The sequence below is a fragment of the Penicillium vulpinum genome (assembly GCF_028829585.1).
Source record: "Penicillium vulpinum strain IBT 29486 chromosome Unknown utg000003l_segment0_segment0, whole genome shotgun sequence".
Taxonomy (NCBI): Eukaryota; Fungi; Ascomycota; class Eurotiomycetes; order Eurotiales; family Aspergillaceae; genus Penicillium; species Penicillium vulpinum.
Genome location: NW_026643243.1, coordinates 3,499,787 through 3,517,278, shown reverse-complemented (window position 1 = coordinate 3,517,278; position 17,492 = coordinate 3,499,787). Strand labels below are relative to the sequence as shown.

Sequence of the window (17,492 nt, the reverse complement as noted above, 5' to 3'; positions counted from 1 at the left end):
GACTTGGCTTGGCTATTCGACGTTTTAATAGCCGCCAGTTGGCAACAGCCGCTCAGATCTTCATTTTTCAATCAACGTCACGAAGCATTGGGGCGAAGTCATTGAAAATTTTGCGACGCTTGTCAGCCAGATCCTGAAAGATCTCTGTAGGTCCAACGCTTCCACCGAGAATCTCATCGCTCCCCATCTCCAATGCTTGATAGGCATCTTCAGCATACTGTTCAACCGGCATCCCCATCCCTCGTCCTTTCTCAATGCCCATGTAATCATGCAGTTCGGCTATGCGCAACATGATGATCAGTACAATACTCTTCGTCCTCCACTCCACTATTGGGGGGATCTGATTGAACCGAGATATTCACTCACTTGACACAAGAGGCGGAGCCAACTCGATCACTTCAACAGTTGATTCCCTCAGCTGGTCTCGCAGACAGTATACAAAAGCGTTCAACGCAGCTTTGGCGGCTGAATAGGCGGGGATTCTTGGCGCAGGCATCAAAGCCAGAAGTGACGTTGTACTTTCCAGAACAGATTAGGATGTCTATAAATAAGCCTCATTCTGCAGACCATGTACTAACAATATAAAGCTTGTTGGGGTCGATTTAGACATCAAGAATGGCGTGAATGCCTGAGTCAGAGCAACGTAGCTGATAAAATCGACGTCCATCTCTGCTCTGAAATCGCTCAAGTCCCCATCCTTAGGATCAGTCAACTTGTATTTCCGTTGAGTGCCCGGATTGAGAAAGATACAGTCGATATCTGGATGTTGAGCGGTTGCGCTGTTTTCAACTTCGAATTAGACCCATACATTTCCCTGATTTTATGTCAAAATTTTCGCCAACTAACTCTGCGGCGAATTGGGGAGCTCCGTCAATATTGCTGACATCATAACTTATGGCAGAAGCTTTCTCCTCGCCATGCTTTGCAACAAACTCGTCGAGACGCTGTTTTCGCCGTCCTACGACAGTCACTTTGATGCCTGCCTGTACCAGACGATCGGCAACCGCTCTACCAATTCCTGATGTAGCTCCAACGAGCAAGACGTGCTTGTATGGGAATGCCATGTTTAGTGTCGGGATAAAATGTGATCAACCTAAATTAGATTCCTCAATGAAGGAGATCTTGTATTTGAGTTGATGAGCTATCTTTAGAGCTCAACTCGACCGTTCAACTCATCAAGCGGTGTGTACAAAGTACATAGAGAGAACCCCGCAGTACATATTTGGTACATCATTCCTTTCAATCCGCGTGAGATGATTATGGACGCGAAATTCTAGTAAATGAATTCTTTCAGCTGTCATTATAGCAAGCTAACGACCAGAATTCGATCAATGAGTCTGAAGTCTCGGAAGAAAACGGCTAAGCTTCTGTATTTTTCGACTAGAATATCCATGGATAGTATCAAATGTTGTACTCGGTTTTAATTGACCAACTATGTATCAAAGGCCGAGGTGCATATTAGAATTAATCCAAGCCAACTTGCTTCACTCGAGAAGTGCTAGCCACTTTTCCAACGTCCTCACTAGATCCAACTGATGTATCTCCCTCTATAGACGATGACTCGAGAGGGTCAACAACTGAGATACCCGCCTCTGCCTTGGCTGCTTTTTTCTTATCGCGCCACAAAAGGAATTGCACGGTTGCGGTGCTCAAGACTAGAAGATTATGGTCAGTGGGAAAGGAGACTCGAATAGAGAAAGGGCTTCGTACTGAGCAATACTTGGAGTACGATCGACCAAGTATATCCTTTGGGAGCGCGGGGGAATGCTGTAGTTTTCCACATAAAGTTGGGAGCCTTCGTACAAGCTCGTTAATATGTACCTTGATTCAAGGGAGGAGAGGAGACTCACGACAGCTTGTACAACATAGGCAAGATCGTTAGCCATCGCAACAAGCAGCGCTCGCTTTTCTGTATCATCCGAGCAGATCTCGTTGATCCAACTCAAGATTAAAGGACCGGCACCACCCTAAAAAGGCAGTTAATATGTGACGATTGAAGGCTTCATAGAATGATATACTTACACCAATATTACTCAGCCAATAGACAACCATACGGCCCTTAATGTTTGTGTAAAATGGCAGCTTCATCATGAGGGAGCAGAAAATAAGCTGTGAAATGAATGTAATTATTAGCTACCGCAGTGTAAAAGTCGCTTGACAGATAAAACTTCTCTTGACTTACAGCAGAAACAGCGCCGGCATAAATAAATGGCCAGCGAGCACCACGACATGGCCCATCGGACAGCCAAGCCCAAATTAATGACATAGCGATGAGTATACCAGTTGTAGGGAGAGGTACTTGTGTATAAAGTTAGTTATTTTTGATAGGATGAAGAACATGAAGTCGAACTCACAGTTATTTATCTGTCCGACAGTGTAAGACGTCCCAGGGACAGGAGGAGGGTCAGCATTGAAACTTTTCAACCAATAGCCCATACCAGCCTGTGGCAGGCCATTGTTCCAAAGGATGTATAGCAAAGCTGTGGGATGTCAGTATCGTCCCAGATCAAGAAAGGCGTATAGTACGACTCACGAAGAAGATATGTATGCCAGCTAAACAGAATTGCTTTCACCTTTGCCTTAGTCCAAGGCTGCTTGCCAGCAAGTCCAATGTTCTCCATTCTCTTTATTGACATAAGATGCTCCTCTTCTGTTGTCCACCATGTCTTCTTCCCGCTTTGTGGTAGGTTGGGGAAAAATATATATCCAGCGAGCGCAAGTGGTAGTGTAATGATACCATCAATAATAAAAAGCCAGCGCCCTATTCTCATCAATCAGCAGTTGTTTCCTCTTCAATATTGTTTTCCTTTGATTTCAGATGAAGCATCTAAAAGCCGGTAGAGAGAAAATGGAAAGGGATTGGGATCACATACATCCAGCATAACCATGTGTCCCATTCAAATTTGTATATGCTGCAGCTTGGAGAAAACCGCTGAACAAAGTGCCCACTGAACCAGCGAGCCAGAATATCATAGCCCGCTTTCCAATTTCCCGTGGCGTGTACCATGATCCTAGTAAGTAATGGATGCCGGGGTAAAATCCTGATCTGTAACGATGTCAGTAACTGGCTACTAACAGGAAATAGAATCTTAAGATGTTGACATACTCAAAGAACCCGACAAGAAAGCGCAAAGCATACAGAGCTTGGTACGATTTGACACTTGATGTACAGATAGTCGCGAGTCCCCATCCTACCTCTAGTGAGGGGATGACCCATCGAGGCGAGACTCTGGTTAACAACAAGTTGGACGGAATTTGGCCAATAACATATCCCACGGTCCAGATAGATGTGCCTGTAATATTCGTTAGCAAATGATGCAAGTATTTTAGACCCTTTCCAAAAGGAAGGTGAGAAAAATTCATGTCGCATGAGAGCAAAAGCACATACTAGTCACTAGTTGATTGCCGAACATCTCGAGATCTTCCTCCATGCCACTAAGAAAGGCATTGTTGACATTTGATTGGTCGATATTTTTCAAAAAATAACCAAGAGATGCGAAGGTAAGGACGAAAGCATCTACTTTAAACAACATCCAGCGTTGATCTGGTGGGAGCTCCCATGTATCCCACACATAACTCTTCCATGACCTGGTAGGCTTTACAACATTATCTCTCTGGGTGTTGTTGATCTGGTTCTCCGCATCTATGCTGTACACCGAGGCGGTCGTCGCTTGCCGATAATCACCTGCGGTTCCCATCCTGCTTTAGGAGTTATGTGACACTGGAATCCCCAGTGCACAGATTAATAAATGTATAGGATCTTTCAGGGGAAATTAATCCCGGCGACTCTACTGGTTTTATACAACTAGTGAAATATGTCCTCAGTGGACCTAGAAATCGCGTCAGTGGGAGATCTTACCATTAGCCCGCCCTGATATCTAGCGGTTGAGGGGAAAGCTAGGAATTAAGCCCGATGCTAATCTTGATTCCGCCCTATAGGCTTATCTAGTCCCTAGCGTATAAAAAGGGCGATTCTTCGGAGTAATTTGTACAATACTCACGCAATTTGCTTCAAATCTTGCAAGCTCCCACATAAAATGATGTGCTGGCCCTAGCGCTCAGCCTATCTTTAAGGCCAAGAAAAGACTTGGGTTACTTTGCGGAGAGAAATGGGTGTTTCTCAAGGTTACGTGCTAAGACGCAATCCCCTAGTATCTTACGTGCTACTACAACAACGTAGACTCCAAAAAGTGCATGCAACTAATAAGGGCACTGCCACTACCTTTTTATTTCTCTATTGAGAGCCCCTTGGCAACATAATATCATCTAATTGTCGAAAATCGTATCATGGCCCGTAACAAACACGAGAGATGAACGTGACGCTCATCGCGGGGATTGGTCCTAATTATCCAACGGCCATCTTAGTGACTCCAGTACATGACTAGATCTCAATGTTTTAGCAGATACGTAACATGTACACGAACATTCTCCACTTTCCTGCCCTTGTGTCTCGTGGACCACGTCGAAAGACAAATGATTCATAGACTAGAAGTATATCTATGTCTAGATAAACAAGTCACTTTGCCAGGGTGGGGGAATGAAATATTCACCTTAATTGCACTACCCAGGACCATTTATCACCGTTATGATATTAATATATTAAATGCCCCAATCGGTCTCAACTCTTTCGAGCACACTTGTGTGGAACGCATGCCTGTGCGGTACTCTCAAATATGTTGTATATAAAAGCCCTTAGCATACAGCTGCATAGAGGCACTTATTTTATGGTTTTGGGACATATTTTATCCTCGGAATTGTCACTTGGAAAGTTCGTTCTATACTTTGTACTTGCGATTGAATATTTGTCCTGATGCCTGAGGCCTCTGACTTATATTTATGCCTTAGGAAGAAGGCCACATATATTGGAATAGTTTCGAACATCTTTTCCTGCGCTTAACTAAACAACATTAGACTAACTTTGTCGAATATCTACCGCCAGGACACATATCACCTAACTATTACCTAGGAAATAAGTATATGTCCAGATATCCGCCGAATCCTGGCATCTCAAAAGTGCACATGTGATAAAATGTGTGCGAATAGGGAATAGCGTCGATTTCCCCCCCTCCTCTGCGAGTCACAGCTACGGCTGACGGCTCGTGCGCCAAGGCTTAGCTTTGCAACGTTTTCTCACTTTTTTTCAGAAAAAGGGTTAAAAGGGCCAAAAAGGCTAAGATCTGACATATTTGGGATCAAAAGTCCCATGCATGTACCTAATTAGTCTAAACAATCACGGTGAACTACTACGTTCAGCTTCATATGGCTGTGTACGTTCCAGGGTTGAATCTCGTGGCGATCCTCGATAAGAGCCACGTGTAGGCCAATGAAGAAACCTATTAGCGGAATTCAGTGCTTGTCAACGCTAATATTCCCTGCCTGCCCCTCGTGGCGTCGAAATTTATCTTTTGCTTTCCTTTATTATCTCTGGATAAGCTGCATATCTTCTCTGCCGGAAATTGGAGAAAATCAGAAACACCACTCCTAGCTATGGATACTCAACATTCCCCCAGCTCAGTTGTCCCTACGGGCACAGTGGGCACAGTGGGCACAGTGGGCAAGGACAAACACCGGACCGACTCGTTGCTGGAGGAAAGATCCATTCAAACTGGAGGAGTTCGAGATATTTTGCAGGGAGAGAAGGTGGACGAGGTTCTTGCTGCAAAGATGACACTTATCAATGATGTGGGAAATCAATATCCTCGAACTATGAAACACGCAATTAACCCCAGGTGCTTTGTCTTCTACAGACCATTGATGAGATTGGATTTACACCTCACCACTGGAAACTATTTTGTCTGAACGGATTCGGATATGCAGTTGACTCGCTCATCCTCTTGATCCAGTCCATTATTGCGACCCCGGCCGGGATGGAGTTCCAGCCATCATACTCCACTGGGCTGACCATTGCGGTTTATGTCGGCATGTTGGTGGGCGCCATTTTTTGGGGTTTTTCGGCAGACATTATCGGCCGGCGGTTCGCCTTCAACTGCTCACTGTTTGTTTCGTCGGTATTCACCGTCGTTGCGGGGGCTTCTCCCTCTTGGATCACTTTGGGTTTGTTTGTATGCTTGAGTGCCTTTGGTGCTGGCGGAAACCTGGTTCTGGATACCACGGTCTTTCTCGAATATCTTCCCAGTAAAGAACAGTGGCTATTGACACTTATGGCGGCATGGTGGGGTAGGTTTACACTTCCCAGTAAGACTTCTGTCGAATATCTCAACTAACTCACAGTATCTAGGCGTGGGCCAGCTCATCGCAGGTCTCTTTGCTTGGGCCTTTCTTCCTAACTTCTCCTGCAGTGATACAGCGACATGTACTCGCGCCGATAACCAGGGATGGCGTTACGTGTGGTACACATCCGGTGCTTTGGTGTTCGTTCTCTCCATCCTCCGTGTGACCATCATCCGCCTCGAAGAAACCCCCAAGTTCCTCATTTCCGAGGGCAAAGACGAGCAAGCAGTACGCGTTCTACGCAACATCGCCGATCAACACAACCGCCCATGCAGCCTCACCCTCGAGCGCCTCCAGGCATGCGGAGAAACCACCCTTCGCGTGGCTCCAGAATCTAGCTGGGTTGTACGGCTCATCTCCCCGAGCGAAGTGTTCTTCCACCTCCGTGGACTCTTCGCAACTCGCAAAATGGGTCTATCGACGTCCCTCGTCTGGTTCTCATGGCTGCTCATCGGCCTTGCCTATCCGCTTTATAACGTATTCCTCCCCACCTATCTTGCTTCGCGGGGCGCAACCTTTGGGGAGAATAGCGCGTATATCACCTGGCGGAACTACGCGATCAACAACACCTGCGGCATCCTCGGTCCTATTTTGGCGGGATTCATGTGTCGCTCGCCCTGGTTCTGGGGTCGTCGAGGAACCATGATCATCGGAGCTATGGTCACGATGATTTTCTTTTTCTGCTATACGCAAGTGCGTACTGCAAGTCAGAATGTGGGCTTTACGTGTGCTATTTCTTTCTGCTTGAATGTTTACTATGGTACCCTATATGCCTACACACCTGAGGTATGCACTTCCTCCCTTTGATTTGCGCTGTGGTCCTGTGATCTAATTACTCGACAGGTCTTCCCTTCCGCCCATCGGGGCACAGGAAATGGTGTTGCTATTGGACTCAATCGGATTATGGGAATCGTTAGTGCCGTTGTTGGCCAGGCCGCAAATGTAAGGGTTTATTCTTTGCTCTCCCGAGGGAAATGCTTATATTTTTAACAGACCAATACGCCTGTGCCTATTTACATCTGCGCGGCCCTTTACATCGTCATGGCGGTTGTTGCCGCAGCCTTGCCCTTTGAGCCGTATGGCAAACGAAGCAGCTAAAGAGGTTATATTAATCCCCCACACTACTATATATCATCAATACTTAATTTTGAAAGGCTAAATAACCTAGCCAAACTAATATCTTATACTCGAAATTGAAGAAATTTTCACATCGGTGATTTCAAGCGTCCGTTCTCCGTGCAGTCCGTGGAGAACTCTGCTCATCGCTCCATAGCCTTTGCCGCCCTTGCTCGCGTGCCATTTTCCCACTGATCCCAAGCGAGAGTAAGATTTACCGTGTCTCTCCACACATCCTCAGGATCACTTCCAGGCGGCAACTCCCTACCATTTCCAACTTTGCCACTTATCTTCCCTTTCACAAACCGCATATGCCAAGGAATGACTCCAACCTTCTCAAATCCCATCCTTTGCGCAAGTCGAGAACTGGCAGGGTTCATCGTGCTAGCCATCCAATGTACTCTGCGTAATCCAAGGCCTCCTTTCTCCGCAGAGTCAAAAGCAAGCTGTAGAGCGAGTCCAGTGGCATTAGTTGCCACATGGGTTCGCTGATACGGAGGCAGGATGACAATGAAACCAATTTCAGTGCACAGGTTTATCGGCGATGTACGGATAAAGCTCACAGTGCCAGCTAGTTCACCCTCGGGATCTTCTGGAGATGGGGGCCTTGTCTTGTCTATGATCGCAAAGGCGAAGGACTCTGGGTTGGAGAAAGAAAGAATGTGGCTTGTTGAATTACTGTAGAATCGTGATTTGAGTTCGGTTTCTGAAGCCGGGGGAAGCATGGGCATGTGTTCGTATATCTCGGGATGGGGCGAGGATAGACGGAAGAAGGTTTCACAGTGTTGGTCTGGGTTGAAGGGGATGATCTTGACTCGTTCATTTGAAGCCTCTCCCACATGGAAAGGGAAGACGGTGTGTAACGCCATTTCGGTTGTAGAAATAATGGAGTCAGAAAGAAGATTAGGTAGCTAAATGAGTTGATATAATAGTGAGCAGAGGTTCTAACCGGTTCTGTGATATGGGTAAAGCCGCACAAACAACTTGGTCTTGAAGAGGTTGTCTTATAGGTAGGTAAAGCTGTGAGTGAGTCATCTTCTTGCTGAGGGAATTTATGGAGGACACGGACTCCTTGATATATGTATTTGTAATCTTTCCACACAGGTGCAAACTCCCATAGATGCTACTTCATAAAGCATACATAAGAGACTAGAATAGTCGGCCGCTCATGTGGCCTCGATCCTCGACGACTTAAGGTGAACGTAAGATACAAAACAAAATCTCACCCTCACTTCCGTTTCAAGTTTAAATTTGATGAGAGTTGCTACAAGAGGGCACCCCTATTTATATTGGCTTCTCTGAAAATAAAACTTTATCCCACGTAAGCCTCATGGATTTCACCCTTTTCGACTTTTTTCCCCTTTGTTGTAGAACCCGATACCTCACTCATGCCCAATCTCGGAACCTATTCAATGTTGAAATCTGAGAGTCAGTTGACATTTATGTAAGAAATGAGAAGGGTGACTAACCTCAGTCCATCCATGGTCGTGAGTTTCACCATGATTAGTGAAGTGACAGACAAGACTATAGAGCAAGTCTGCGCATTGTTCAACCTCTGGAAGCTGTTCGATATCGGCCCCATTGAGATTAAATTAGTAGTCACGTAAAAGAAGAACATCAAAATTCGAAAACCATTTGGCAAAGGCCCGCATGATCGCACCCTCGTCCTTCTTGCGTGGCTTCAGAGTAAGAAGCATAATGGCTACGGGGATGGCCCCTCCATCCTGCGGGAAATAGCAACCGATTCTTATCGCAGCAAAGATCTCAGATTTCTTTGCCTTTGGTGGCTCTTGCAATAACCTAAATGGACGACGCAGCTCGGATACTCGCGTTATCCAGCCTTTTGAGTCACCCTCCTGCTCGAGATTGATATGTATGTCAATAGACCGTTTGCAATAAGCTCGTGGAATGAGATGCGGACAAAGTTCCCCTCGATGCATAATTCTTCAAGCGAAAGATACTCAGCAGAGTAAGGCGCCATGCTGAACTTATGCATGTCCAGGAAGTCATCGAGATTTTTCCCTTCTGGTTCTGATATATGTTGTTTGATTTCATTCACGAGCTCCGCGCCCTTGATGAATGTGCCACTGGGGAATTTTCGTGTGTCAAGAACGAGTAGAGAAACACCTGATACTGCGGGGCTGCACGTGTCTCCGTGGAGTTTCAATAGGCCGTGCTGAAGGGGTCTCGAGGGTTGCCTTTTTGGTCAGGCAAAGGTGCCGCATGTGGGAAAACGCCAGGCGGGACATAGACGCGGAAAAGATAAGTTGGCACGCCGTCCATCTGTAAGAACGGAGGGAAAACCGCTGTTGGTGGCAATAGACGTGACATTTTGCTGGAAGGTATGTAGTTAGAGATGAAATATGTGGGAAGGAAAGGGAAAGGATGGGAGAAGATGAGAAGAACGGAATATATAAGGTGGAGAATTAAGAGCAAGCAAACAATTCTCGTGTAGGTCTGCTTTCGAGTCATGTAGATACCACGCACGCCATCTATTGTTTGGAAGAACATAGAACATAGGGAGAATTGTAGTTAGTGGCAAGGATAACATTTTGTCAGAACATATGTAATGAGAGAATAGGTAGTTTGGAAGGAAAGAGAACGGGTGGGAGGATCGGAGAAAGTGAGGAATATACAGGGTAGGGAATTTAAAAGCAACTAAACAACTCGAACGTGTAGGCCTGCTTTCGACTCATATAGATGCCACACATGCTATGTATTGTTTAGAAGAAAATAGGGAGAATCGTGGTTAATGGCAAGGGAAGTGACATCTTGTTAAAACATACATAGTTAAAGAAGTATGTAGGGAAAATGGGTCGAAGGGGGGAAGTGAGAAATATATATGGTAGGGAATTTGAGAACAAGCAAACAACTTTGACATGTGGCGTGCTTTCGAGCCATATAGATGGCCTCGGGATCTGATATAATACGTACGCATATTTAGCTTGATTGTGATATGGCATATCAGACGAGTATATAGGCATATAGCAGAAACTTGGAATCTAGGTAGGTAGTGATACCTATAAAGAAGCGGAGAGATAAGAGTCCCTTCCGAGGTACTATATAGCTAGGTAGGCATCTACGTATCAGGCGATGAATATTATCTAACCAGCCTAGCTCATTCTCGGATGAATATTCTCATTGCGCTATGACTATTAGGCAATGACTTGGAGGAATCCGGGGACCTAGAACGCCTATACGTAGGAAACTTGCGTAGTCAAAGAGGATTTAAGATCGAATAGGAAAACAATAGGGCACGCGGGTAAATAATACGACAGAAAGGACTGAATGAGGGAAACGAGGAAGGGTATACATATTTTGAAATATAGAACTGTACTTGACCCATATATTAAGTCTAAAAATAACAGATGGCTAAGAGCAGAAGCTTTCACGATCTATCTTGGTATATTTCAACTGAGATGTCAAGGAAGAACCAGCAAAAAAGGCTGTATACAGCAAGCGCACATGCAAACATGCAGTCATACAGTTATCACATCCTTTGTATGACTTCATATATGAAAAGTAAGCCTAGATTCTTGATAGATAAGTCCAAGGGTATATCAGAGGTTTAGTTTGCACATTTTTTTACCTAACCGCGATTGGTGTCCGTTACATTTTATATAGGGAAGAGGCGGTTGATATGAATTAAGGTTCTCGCCAATTGCGAGATTTCACAGCCATAAAATGTGTCGTTTCTAGCTATGACACCAATAAGAAGGAGAGAAATTTAAAAGGAGATTCTAAAAAGACATCGTACTGTTATATGATTTCAAAAAGTCCATAGTGAAATTTTCTTGATCATCGGTAAAAGATTATGTGGCAAAGCCAAGATCGAGGATGTGAAATTATCAAACCCAAAATCGATGCGCTAAAGCAACAATAACAAGGAGCGCGAGAAGACAATAAGTGATCTTCGCATAAATGGGGACAGGGCAAGCCAGAAACGCTATACTGTATAGCCTTACCGCGAGCTGTAAAGAGGGGCCACTTTCCGTAAAGATAGTTTCCACCATCAGAGAACAAAGAATGAGTACGACCATCCCAATACCCGCAAACATGAGATAGCCGTCAAGTAAAGTCTCGTTCATCTTGCCCAAAGGATCACGGTGTGCGGTCCAGATGATAACACCTGAAATCAATGTGCTTAAATGTGTCATGATCAGATCGGAGATATTGGGGTGGAAGATCCAATCATTGTCGGGGTCATTGGAATCCATGGCAGCTAGGCTTGATATAGCAGGGAGTTCTGGCGGGGGTATGGGTTGGTCATCGGAGAGAGGTTGTTCCTCATCTTCGGCGCGAGATTCATCTTGTATGCGAGGCTCGTCTTGCTTATCTTGTGCGCGAGTATTAGACCTCTTAGTTGATTCTAGATGATAATCACCTGATCTGACTCACCATCCTGGAAATACTCGAGGATTGTGATAAGCGGTGCGACCAGTAACACCATAGCAGTAACTTGACCAAACGACCAGTCATTGAAACCAGTCAACGAAGCCTCGAGGCCCATGCTTTCCGGTCGATATATTGTTCCTATCAGTCGCGAAATACCAAATGCAAAGGCGGTAATTAACCAGGCGACCTAATTTCGAGTCAGAAAACATGGGATATCATCAACAAGGTCCCATGTGTACAATATCTAACCTCTATAATGACAGAATCCCACACATCCACGAGCACTAACCACGTGAGGTAGATAGACAAGAGTGGAAGGTAGCAAAGTGTCAATTTCAGACTCTGTGGCGAGCCGGACGCGTGGCTCCAGTTATACACAATGCGTAACAACCTTCGTATAGGTGCTGCAAGGAGGGTTCTAACTCTAACAACACCAGATAAAAGTGTATCGTAGAGGCCAATCACCCTCGAACCAAATCCAAAGATTATCAAGATCATTGAGAGAGGCATCGACAAAAACGCCGAACTCATCTCTAGACGAGAGCGCATATAACAGACTGCAGGATCACTTAAAGTCGGGTGGTCGCCATTATCTGCGTCAAAGGCCCATTGATAGTTTCCGGTGAAACTAAGGCCCACAATCAACAGTATCACCAATATACCCACTACTAGTAATCTTAATGCCCGCTCGATAGAGTGGTCATAGAGATAGTTACGTAGGACTGTTAAGCAGGATAATTGAGTCAGGCAGGAAATCCAGGCCAGGTGGATGATAACTAGCCAATAATAGGTTGCCAGGCCACATTTGAGCTGGGAAAACCCGCTGATCAGAATAGAGCAGCCTGTCAGAATTTGTATATCGCTCATTGCTCGGGTGCACTGTTTTTTTCGAAATAGTTTGTAATCATTCCTGATTCACCAATCCGATCTTATAAGAGTTAACTCACCTTGATTAGAAAGTTCGAAAATTTTCCCTTCTTGCCATTTTCAAATAAAGGACGTATGATTAATTTGGGCAATTTCAAAGAAGATTCATCTATCGGGTTGGGTCGAAACGATTGACCAGCCTTTTGAAACGGGTCGCGGGTTTCATCGTAGACGGTGACGTAGTGGAGTGAAATGATCACTATCGCAAGGCCAGCAGTCACGATATTGTTGGTAATGATCTAAGAATGTGAGATGCGCCCGTGGTGAACGAGAGAAAGAGTGGGAAACTCATACCCCAATCCCGGTAATATCGCTGTTTGGAGATAAGGCAGGGGTGGGAGCTGAGCAGTTGAAATTGCAAGAAGACATATCGCAGCCGCGTCGATCTTATCTTTCTCTTCCATATATCTACCAGTATGCTTCTGTTAGGTAGGCATCCTTGGGGGTTTATTTTCGCTTACGCACATGATAGCGACACTAGCTCAGGTTTATTGACAAGCGTAGGATAAGCTTGCTTAGTCTACTGAGGACCATTTCATCTTCTCAAATATAAAGTAATGTTTCGCACTTTTAGCGAACCGTAAAGGAAATTCCCTACCTTACATTTGGCTTCATTGGTGTCCGCTGTATCTGATGTCCCTATCATCAAAAATCAGAAGTAAGAAGCTGCTTGGGTCAAGGCTTGATAAACGAAGAATGTTCCAAAATCTTGGCCAAAGTTCACATCTAAAATAACCGACGCTTCTGTTTTGGCACTCGGCCGTGCTGTCCAATAGTGAACCCGAAGAGCTAATCTAAATATTTTGTAGTTGGTGAAAGGTTAGCTGGCCTCAAATCAATGTCAACACAAGGTCCGGGCAATAGCGAAGGCCCAAGATCCCGAAACCAATTTCAGCCAATATAGCCTCATCCTGCCAAGCAATCCTAGAATCTAAAAAAAGCTATCATCTGAACAAATAAGTGCCCATACTATGTGTAATATCTTTTTAGCTGCAGAAGCTCTAGTCGTGAAATTTAACAAGGAGCTTTTGTATACAAAGTCACAGCGCCAAGTCAGTTTCAGAGTTGGTGATAGGCACAGACAAAGAAACCCCACAGTTCTTGCGTCCAAACAGACCCTCGAAAATCTGTTGTTATGCTTCTCACCACCAATCAGCAGTCCATTTCAATGAAAGAAAGACTAGCGTCTGTCAGATCATGCCCGGCACTTAATTTGAAAGAACCCCCTGGGGGCCAGCTGAGCTGGATTCTTAGCATGGGCCGCTTTACCAAGCGCCTTCCAACATCCCTTTATTATCCTAAAATCATATTGAGACGGACTGGCAGGGGGAGAGAACACCGTTAAATAGCTTCGCTGCGCCAAAAAGTGGCAAATAGTCGGATGTTCTCTTGAGTAGAATGCTATCAATCGCAATCATTTTAAGCATAACCACATATCCGAAATTGCTTCGCGCCATGTTCGTGATTGTCGCTACTTGTTTAGGGGTTGTGATATTACTAGGACTTCGAACCATGAGTCGTTTTAGCGATTCTGAGTATGACTTAACTGTTGAAGCCAAGCATGTCGACTGGTCGCGATTTGCATACACCCAATATGCCACCGATAGGGATTATTTATGCAACTCAGTCATGATTTTCGAGTCCCTGCACCGACTTGGAAGCAAAGCTGATCGCGTGTTGATGTACCCCTTTGAGTGGTCTGTATCTGAGGATAGTAATGCAAAAGAAAGCCGCATGCTTCGATATGCACAGGATCATTATGGAGTGAAGCTCAGGCCAATCGAGGTACAGATAAAGTCTGGGAGTGGCAGTGAGTGCTCTCAGCTCATGCGGTATTGCAGAGCACTTTGTCAACACCCTATTATAATCCAAATAGAAACTAACCTTACAATGTTTCTGTTAGTGACGGGGTCAAAGAGCTACACAAAACTACTCGCGTTCAACCAAACAGAGTATGACCGGGTACTTAACTTGGATTCAGATGCAACCATTCTGCAGGTGTGTAGATCAGTCATGGACTCGCCTATTACAAATGCAAATTGACCTGTTTTAGACTATGGACGAGTTATTTCTAGCGCCATCCAGCCCTGTTGCTATGCCCTTGGCCTACTGGACAAATCTGGACAAGGGACCTCTCACCTCTGCCCTCATTCTCATTCAACCATCTACAGCTACCTTCAATCGTACTATGGATGCAATTTCGAGTGCCAACTCTAGCACTTTGGACACAGATATTATGAACAGCATGCCCAAACATACTACGCTTACCATACTCCATCGGCCGTACATTCTTCTGACTGGGGAATTCCGCTCCAAAAAGCACGAGGCTTACCTAGGGAAAGGCGAAACTTGGGATGCCGAAAGGGCTTTCAAAGAGGCCAAATATTTGCATTTTTCCGACTGGCCTGTTCCTAAGGTATGTCAGACTTTGAAGTGGGCATCGGTCGTCGATGGTTTCTAGAAATGCTAACTCCTTTGGGTAGCCATGGATTAAAGCTCTCCCTAGTATGATCGACGATTTGCAGCCTCCATGCGAGTTGAACCCGGCAACTGGTTATAAAAATGACTGCCGCGTCAAAAACCTTTGGTTGGGAGTTTACGAGGACTTTAGGATAAGACGAGAGGTATGCAATGCTCCTCCTATCTGACCTATTCATCATTTATACTAACATTGTTTAGAACATATGTGGCACTGCCATAAGAGATGGATACCCCAAAAAACTCTCATACATCTGTTCAATGCCATTGCATATTCCACGATCACAATCTAGAATATCTGTCGCCTACCACTGAACGCTGGACGTTCATACGTTGCATTTTTGTCTGCCTGTACATTACTATGAGAAATTATGTGATCTATTGGGATATCAATCAGGAAACTTTAGATTAATGAAGATGAGAGGTGTTGCATATTGTATCTGTGTGGCCATTTTATCGAACCAAATCCATAGTCCGGCACAATGCTTCAGTAATTTCGTCACATCGGCCAAATAAGGTGTGGCTGTGGATAGCGCACGCCACGGCAAATGAAGGTGGCTGGCTGTAATAAAAGGTCAATGCGCAGACATTTTGCCTACTGTTCCTTTGAGATCTTCAGATGGTGCGTACCATTTGCGTTATATCACATCTGCACGGGTGCATCAAAAAATCTTAGTTGCACAAGATTCCAAATTCAAGCAAGGTATAACTTCATATTTATTGGCTACATATGGAGTACAGCCAGTCACATTCCCAATACTTGACTATTCGTGCAGAATATCACGAGTAGATCGCGTGACTTTCACTTCAATGATTTCTAGCCCTGGAAGAAATTGTTTCACTCTAATACTAGTATTTTAACATTTTCCATCTATCATTTCTCATTTCTTCTCTTGCTGTCAATCTCACTGATGTCAGAACAGCAAGCTCTATGGATAACAAAAAGAATACACTCAAAGGGCTTCTGACAGGAGTGAGCAATATTCAATGCACATTTACACCATATCTCCAACATATAACCTTTTCTTTGATGAGTGGTCAGCGAGATTTTGGGATCAAATCTAGTTGATTTCCTCCTTCGGAATGACCATTCCGTGGCTGGACTTGACAATTTTTAGAGTGGCTCATCACAAAACTTACTAGTATACTATTGAGAAAAGAATCCTGCACCCTAGTGAAAAGAAACCTGTCAGTAATGAACACAATATCCAAGATCTTCTTCTACGGCTTGAAAGAGTCAACCAGATCTACAATCTAGATTGCCCAGTAAGTACCTGATCCAGGGTATGCTCATGAAAATAAAAGCCTACGCCTCCGTCCACCCCCAGCCAGGCACTACTAGGGCAATGTGAACTCATTCGGCAAATGAGCCTGTTATGACGAAGGAAAAATTGCCGCCAAAACCCCTTGCTACACCTACTGAGAGTAACACAGCGTCGACATTCGCATCACGAGGGTTTTCAACACATACAGATCACACATGGACGCGAGCGACGACCACGTTGTGTCCAGCTTTATTGCATCTGCATTAGCCGGCAAAGATCTGAAGATAGCCGGCAACGATGTGGCATCTTTGTCGTTTCAATATGTCACCGACTGTACGCAAGCGCTGTATGCTTATGCAGAGCGATTATAGCAAAGGCCCAGTGAATATTGGTAATGATAGGGAATTCCCGCAACTAAACTTGTTATTGGACTTGTTTTGCGGATAACCGGTTAAGTGTTTCTATTGCGTATTTGCTGCCTTTGATAGATGGTCCTATAGTGCACAGGCCAGACATCACGTTGGCGAGAGAAGTGCTAGAGTGGGTCCCGGTTATTCGGCTGGAAAATGAATTGTGGAGAATTATCGAGTGGAATATGAAGGAGGGGCATTCTAACTGACTGTCTATTGGTTGATAGCTCTGCAACGTCTTCCTTCAGAGTAGAAAGTCATCCCGATACCCCTCTATGACCCCTATCTCTAATGCATCTGTGTAACCGGTAGGAGATCAATTGAAATCAAAGTACCGATCCCAAGAGCTTATTTCTTATCAATAGACGCTAATCTCACGTATCTCATGTATTTCATCAGTTATCCAACCTATCATATGCACATAGTAGTCAATCAACGTGGGTCCGACAAAGATTTCCTCTTTAGGAATAGCTTATCACAGCCAGATATGACTTCTGGAACCTCAAGTTGTGCGACAAGGCGAGGATAACCAATCACGCCATCATGGATAGCCTATTTTCAACTATCAGTCTCGGATTTCTGCATTTGAATTCTTGGCCATGGCGGGGTGAGTCTATATATGTCTCCCATTGCCCCCAGCACATCTATGCAATCCCAGTTCCAAACACAT

General features: G+C 44.8%; 8 protein-coding genes across 8 annotated transcripts; 4 read left to right on the top strand and 4 right to left on the bottom strand.

The window, feature by feature from the left end:
* Window positions 1-67: 67 nt before the first annotated feature.
* Window positions 68-1,064, bottom strand: N7479_006377 (Glucose/ribitol dehydrogenase; the record flags this gene model as incomplete). Its single annotated transcript, XM_057254071.1, has 4 exons — window positions 68-327; window positions 367-518; window positions 579-779; window positions 847-1,064. The coding sequence occupies 4 exons, from the start codon at window positions 1,062-1,064 to the stop codon at window positions 68-70; spliced, it is 831 nt and encodes a 276-aa protein (XP_057107933.1).
* A 400-nt stretch (window positions 1,065-1,464) lies between these two features.
* Window positions 1,465-3,698, bottom strand: N7479_006376 (uncharacterized protein; the record flags this gene model as incomplete). Its single annotated transcript, XM_057254070.1, has 10 exons — window positions 1,465-1,655; window positions 1,711-1,795; window positions 1,851-1,967; window positions 2,023-2,109; window positions 2,183-2,298; window positions 2,355-2,480; window positions 2,534-2,761; window positions 2,874-3,046; window positions 3,107-3,293; window positions 3,389-3,698. The coding sequence occupies 10 exons, from the start codon at window positions 3,696-3,698 to the stop codon at window positions 1,465-1,467; spliced, it is 1,620 nt and encodes a 539-aa protein (XP_057107932.1).
* Window positions 3,699-5,487: 1,789 nt separating this feature from the next.
* N7479_006375 (MFS transporter) lies at window positions 5,488-7,329 on the top strand (the record flags this gene model as incomplete). Its single annotated transcript, XM_057254069.1, has 5 exons — window positions 5,488-5,682; window positions 5,748-6,177; window positions 6,239-7,017; window positions 7,075-7,173; window positions 7,225-7,329. The coding sequence occupies 5 exons, from the start codon at window positions 5,488-5,490 to the stop codon at window positions 7,327-7,329; spliced, it is 1,608 nt and encodes a 535-aa protein (XP_057107931.1).
* A 161-nt stretch (window positions 7,330-7,490) lies between these two features.
* Window positions 7,491-8,216, bottom strand: N7479_006374 (GNAT family N-acetyltransferase; the record flags this gene model as incomplete). Its single annotated transcript, XM_057254068.1, has 1 exon — window positions 7,491-8,216. The coding sequence occupies one exon, from the start codon at window positions 8,214-8,216 to the stop codon at window positions 7,491-7,493; it is 726 nt and encodes a 241-aa protein (XP_057107930.1).
* Window positions 8,217-11,195: 2,979 nt separating this feature from the next.
* Window positions 11,196-13,038, bottom strand: N7479_006373 (uncharacterized protein; the record flags this gene model as incomplete). Its single annotated transcript, XM_057254067.1, has 5 exons — window positions 11,196-11,716; window positions 11,746-11,929; window positions 11,992-12,621; window positions 12,690-12,908; window positions 12,964-13,038. 5 exons carry the CDS (start codon window positions 13,036-13,038, stop codon window positions 11,196-11,198), a joined length of 1,629 nt encoding a protein of 542 aa, XP_057107929.1.
* Window positions 13,039-14,067: 1,029 nt separating this feature from the next.
* Window positions 14,068-15,317, top strand: N7479_006372 (uncharacterized protein; the record flags this gene model as incomplete). Its single annotated transcript, XM_057254066.1, has 4 exons — window positions 14,068-14,479; window positions 14,573-14,667; window positions 14,723-15,085; window positions 15,153-15,317. The coding sequence occupies 4 exons, from the start codon at window positions 14,068-14,070 to the stop codon at window positions 15,315-15,317; spliced, it is 1,035 nt and encodes a 344-aa protein (XP_057107928.1).
* Window positions 15,318-16,230: 913 nt separating this feature from the next.
* On the top strand, window positions 16,231-16,499 carry N7479_006371 (uncharacterized protein; the record flags this gene model as incomplete). The annotated part of the gene is given in 3 exon segments (XM_057254065.1): window positions 16,231-16,266; window positions 16,291-16,413; window positions 16,431-16,499. 3 exon segments carry the CDS (start codon window positions 16,231-16,233, stop codon window positions 16,497-16,499), a joined length of 228 nt encoding a protein of 75 aa, XP_057107927.1.
* A 24-nt stretch (window positions 16,500-16,523) lies between these two features.
* N7479_006370 (NAD-dependent epimerase/dehydratase) lies at window positions 16,524-17,031 on the top strand (the record flags this gene model as incomplete). The annotated part of the gene is given in 3 exon segments (XM_057254064.1): window positions 16,524-16,603; window positions 16,621-16,758; window positions 16,920-17,031. 3 exon segments carry the CDS (start codon window positions 16,524-16,526, stop codon window positions 17,029-17,031), a joined length of 330 nt encoding a protein of 109 aa, XP_057107926.1.
* Between the last annotated feature and the right edge of the window lie 461 nt (window positions 17,032-17,492).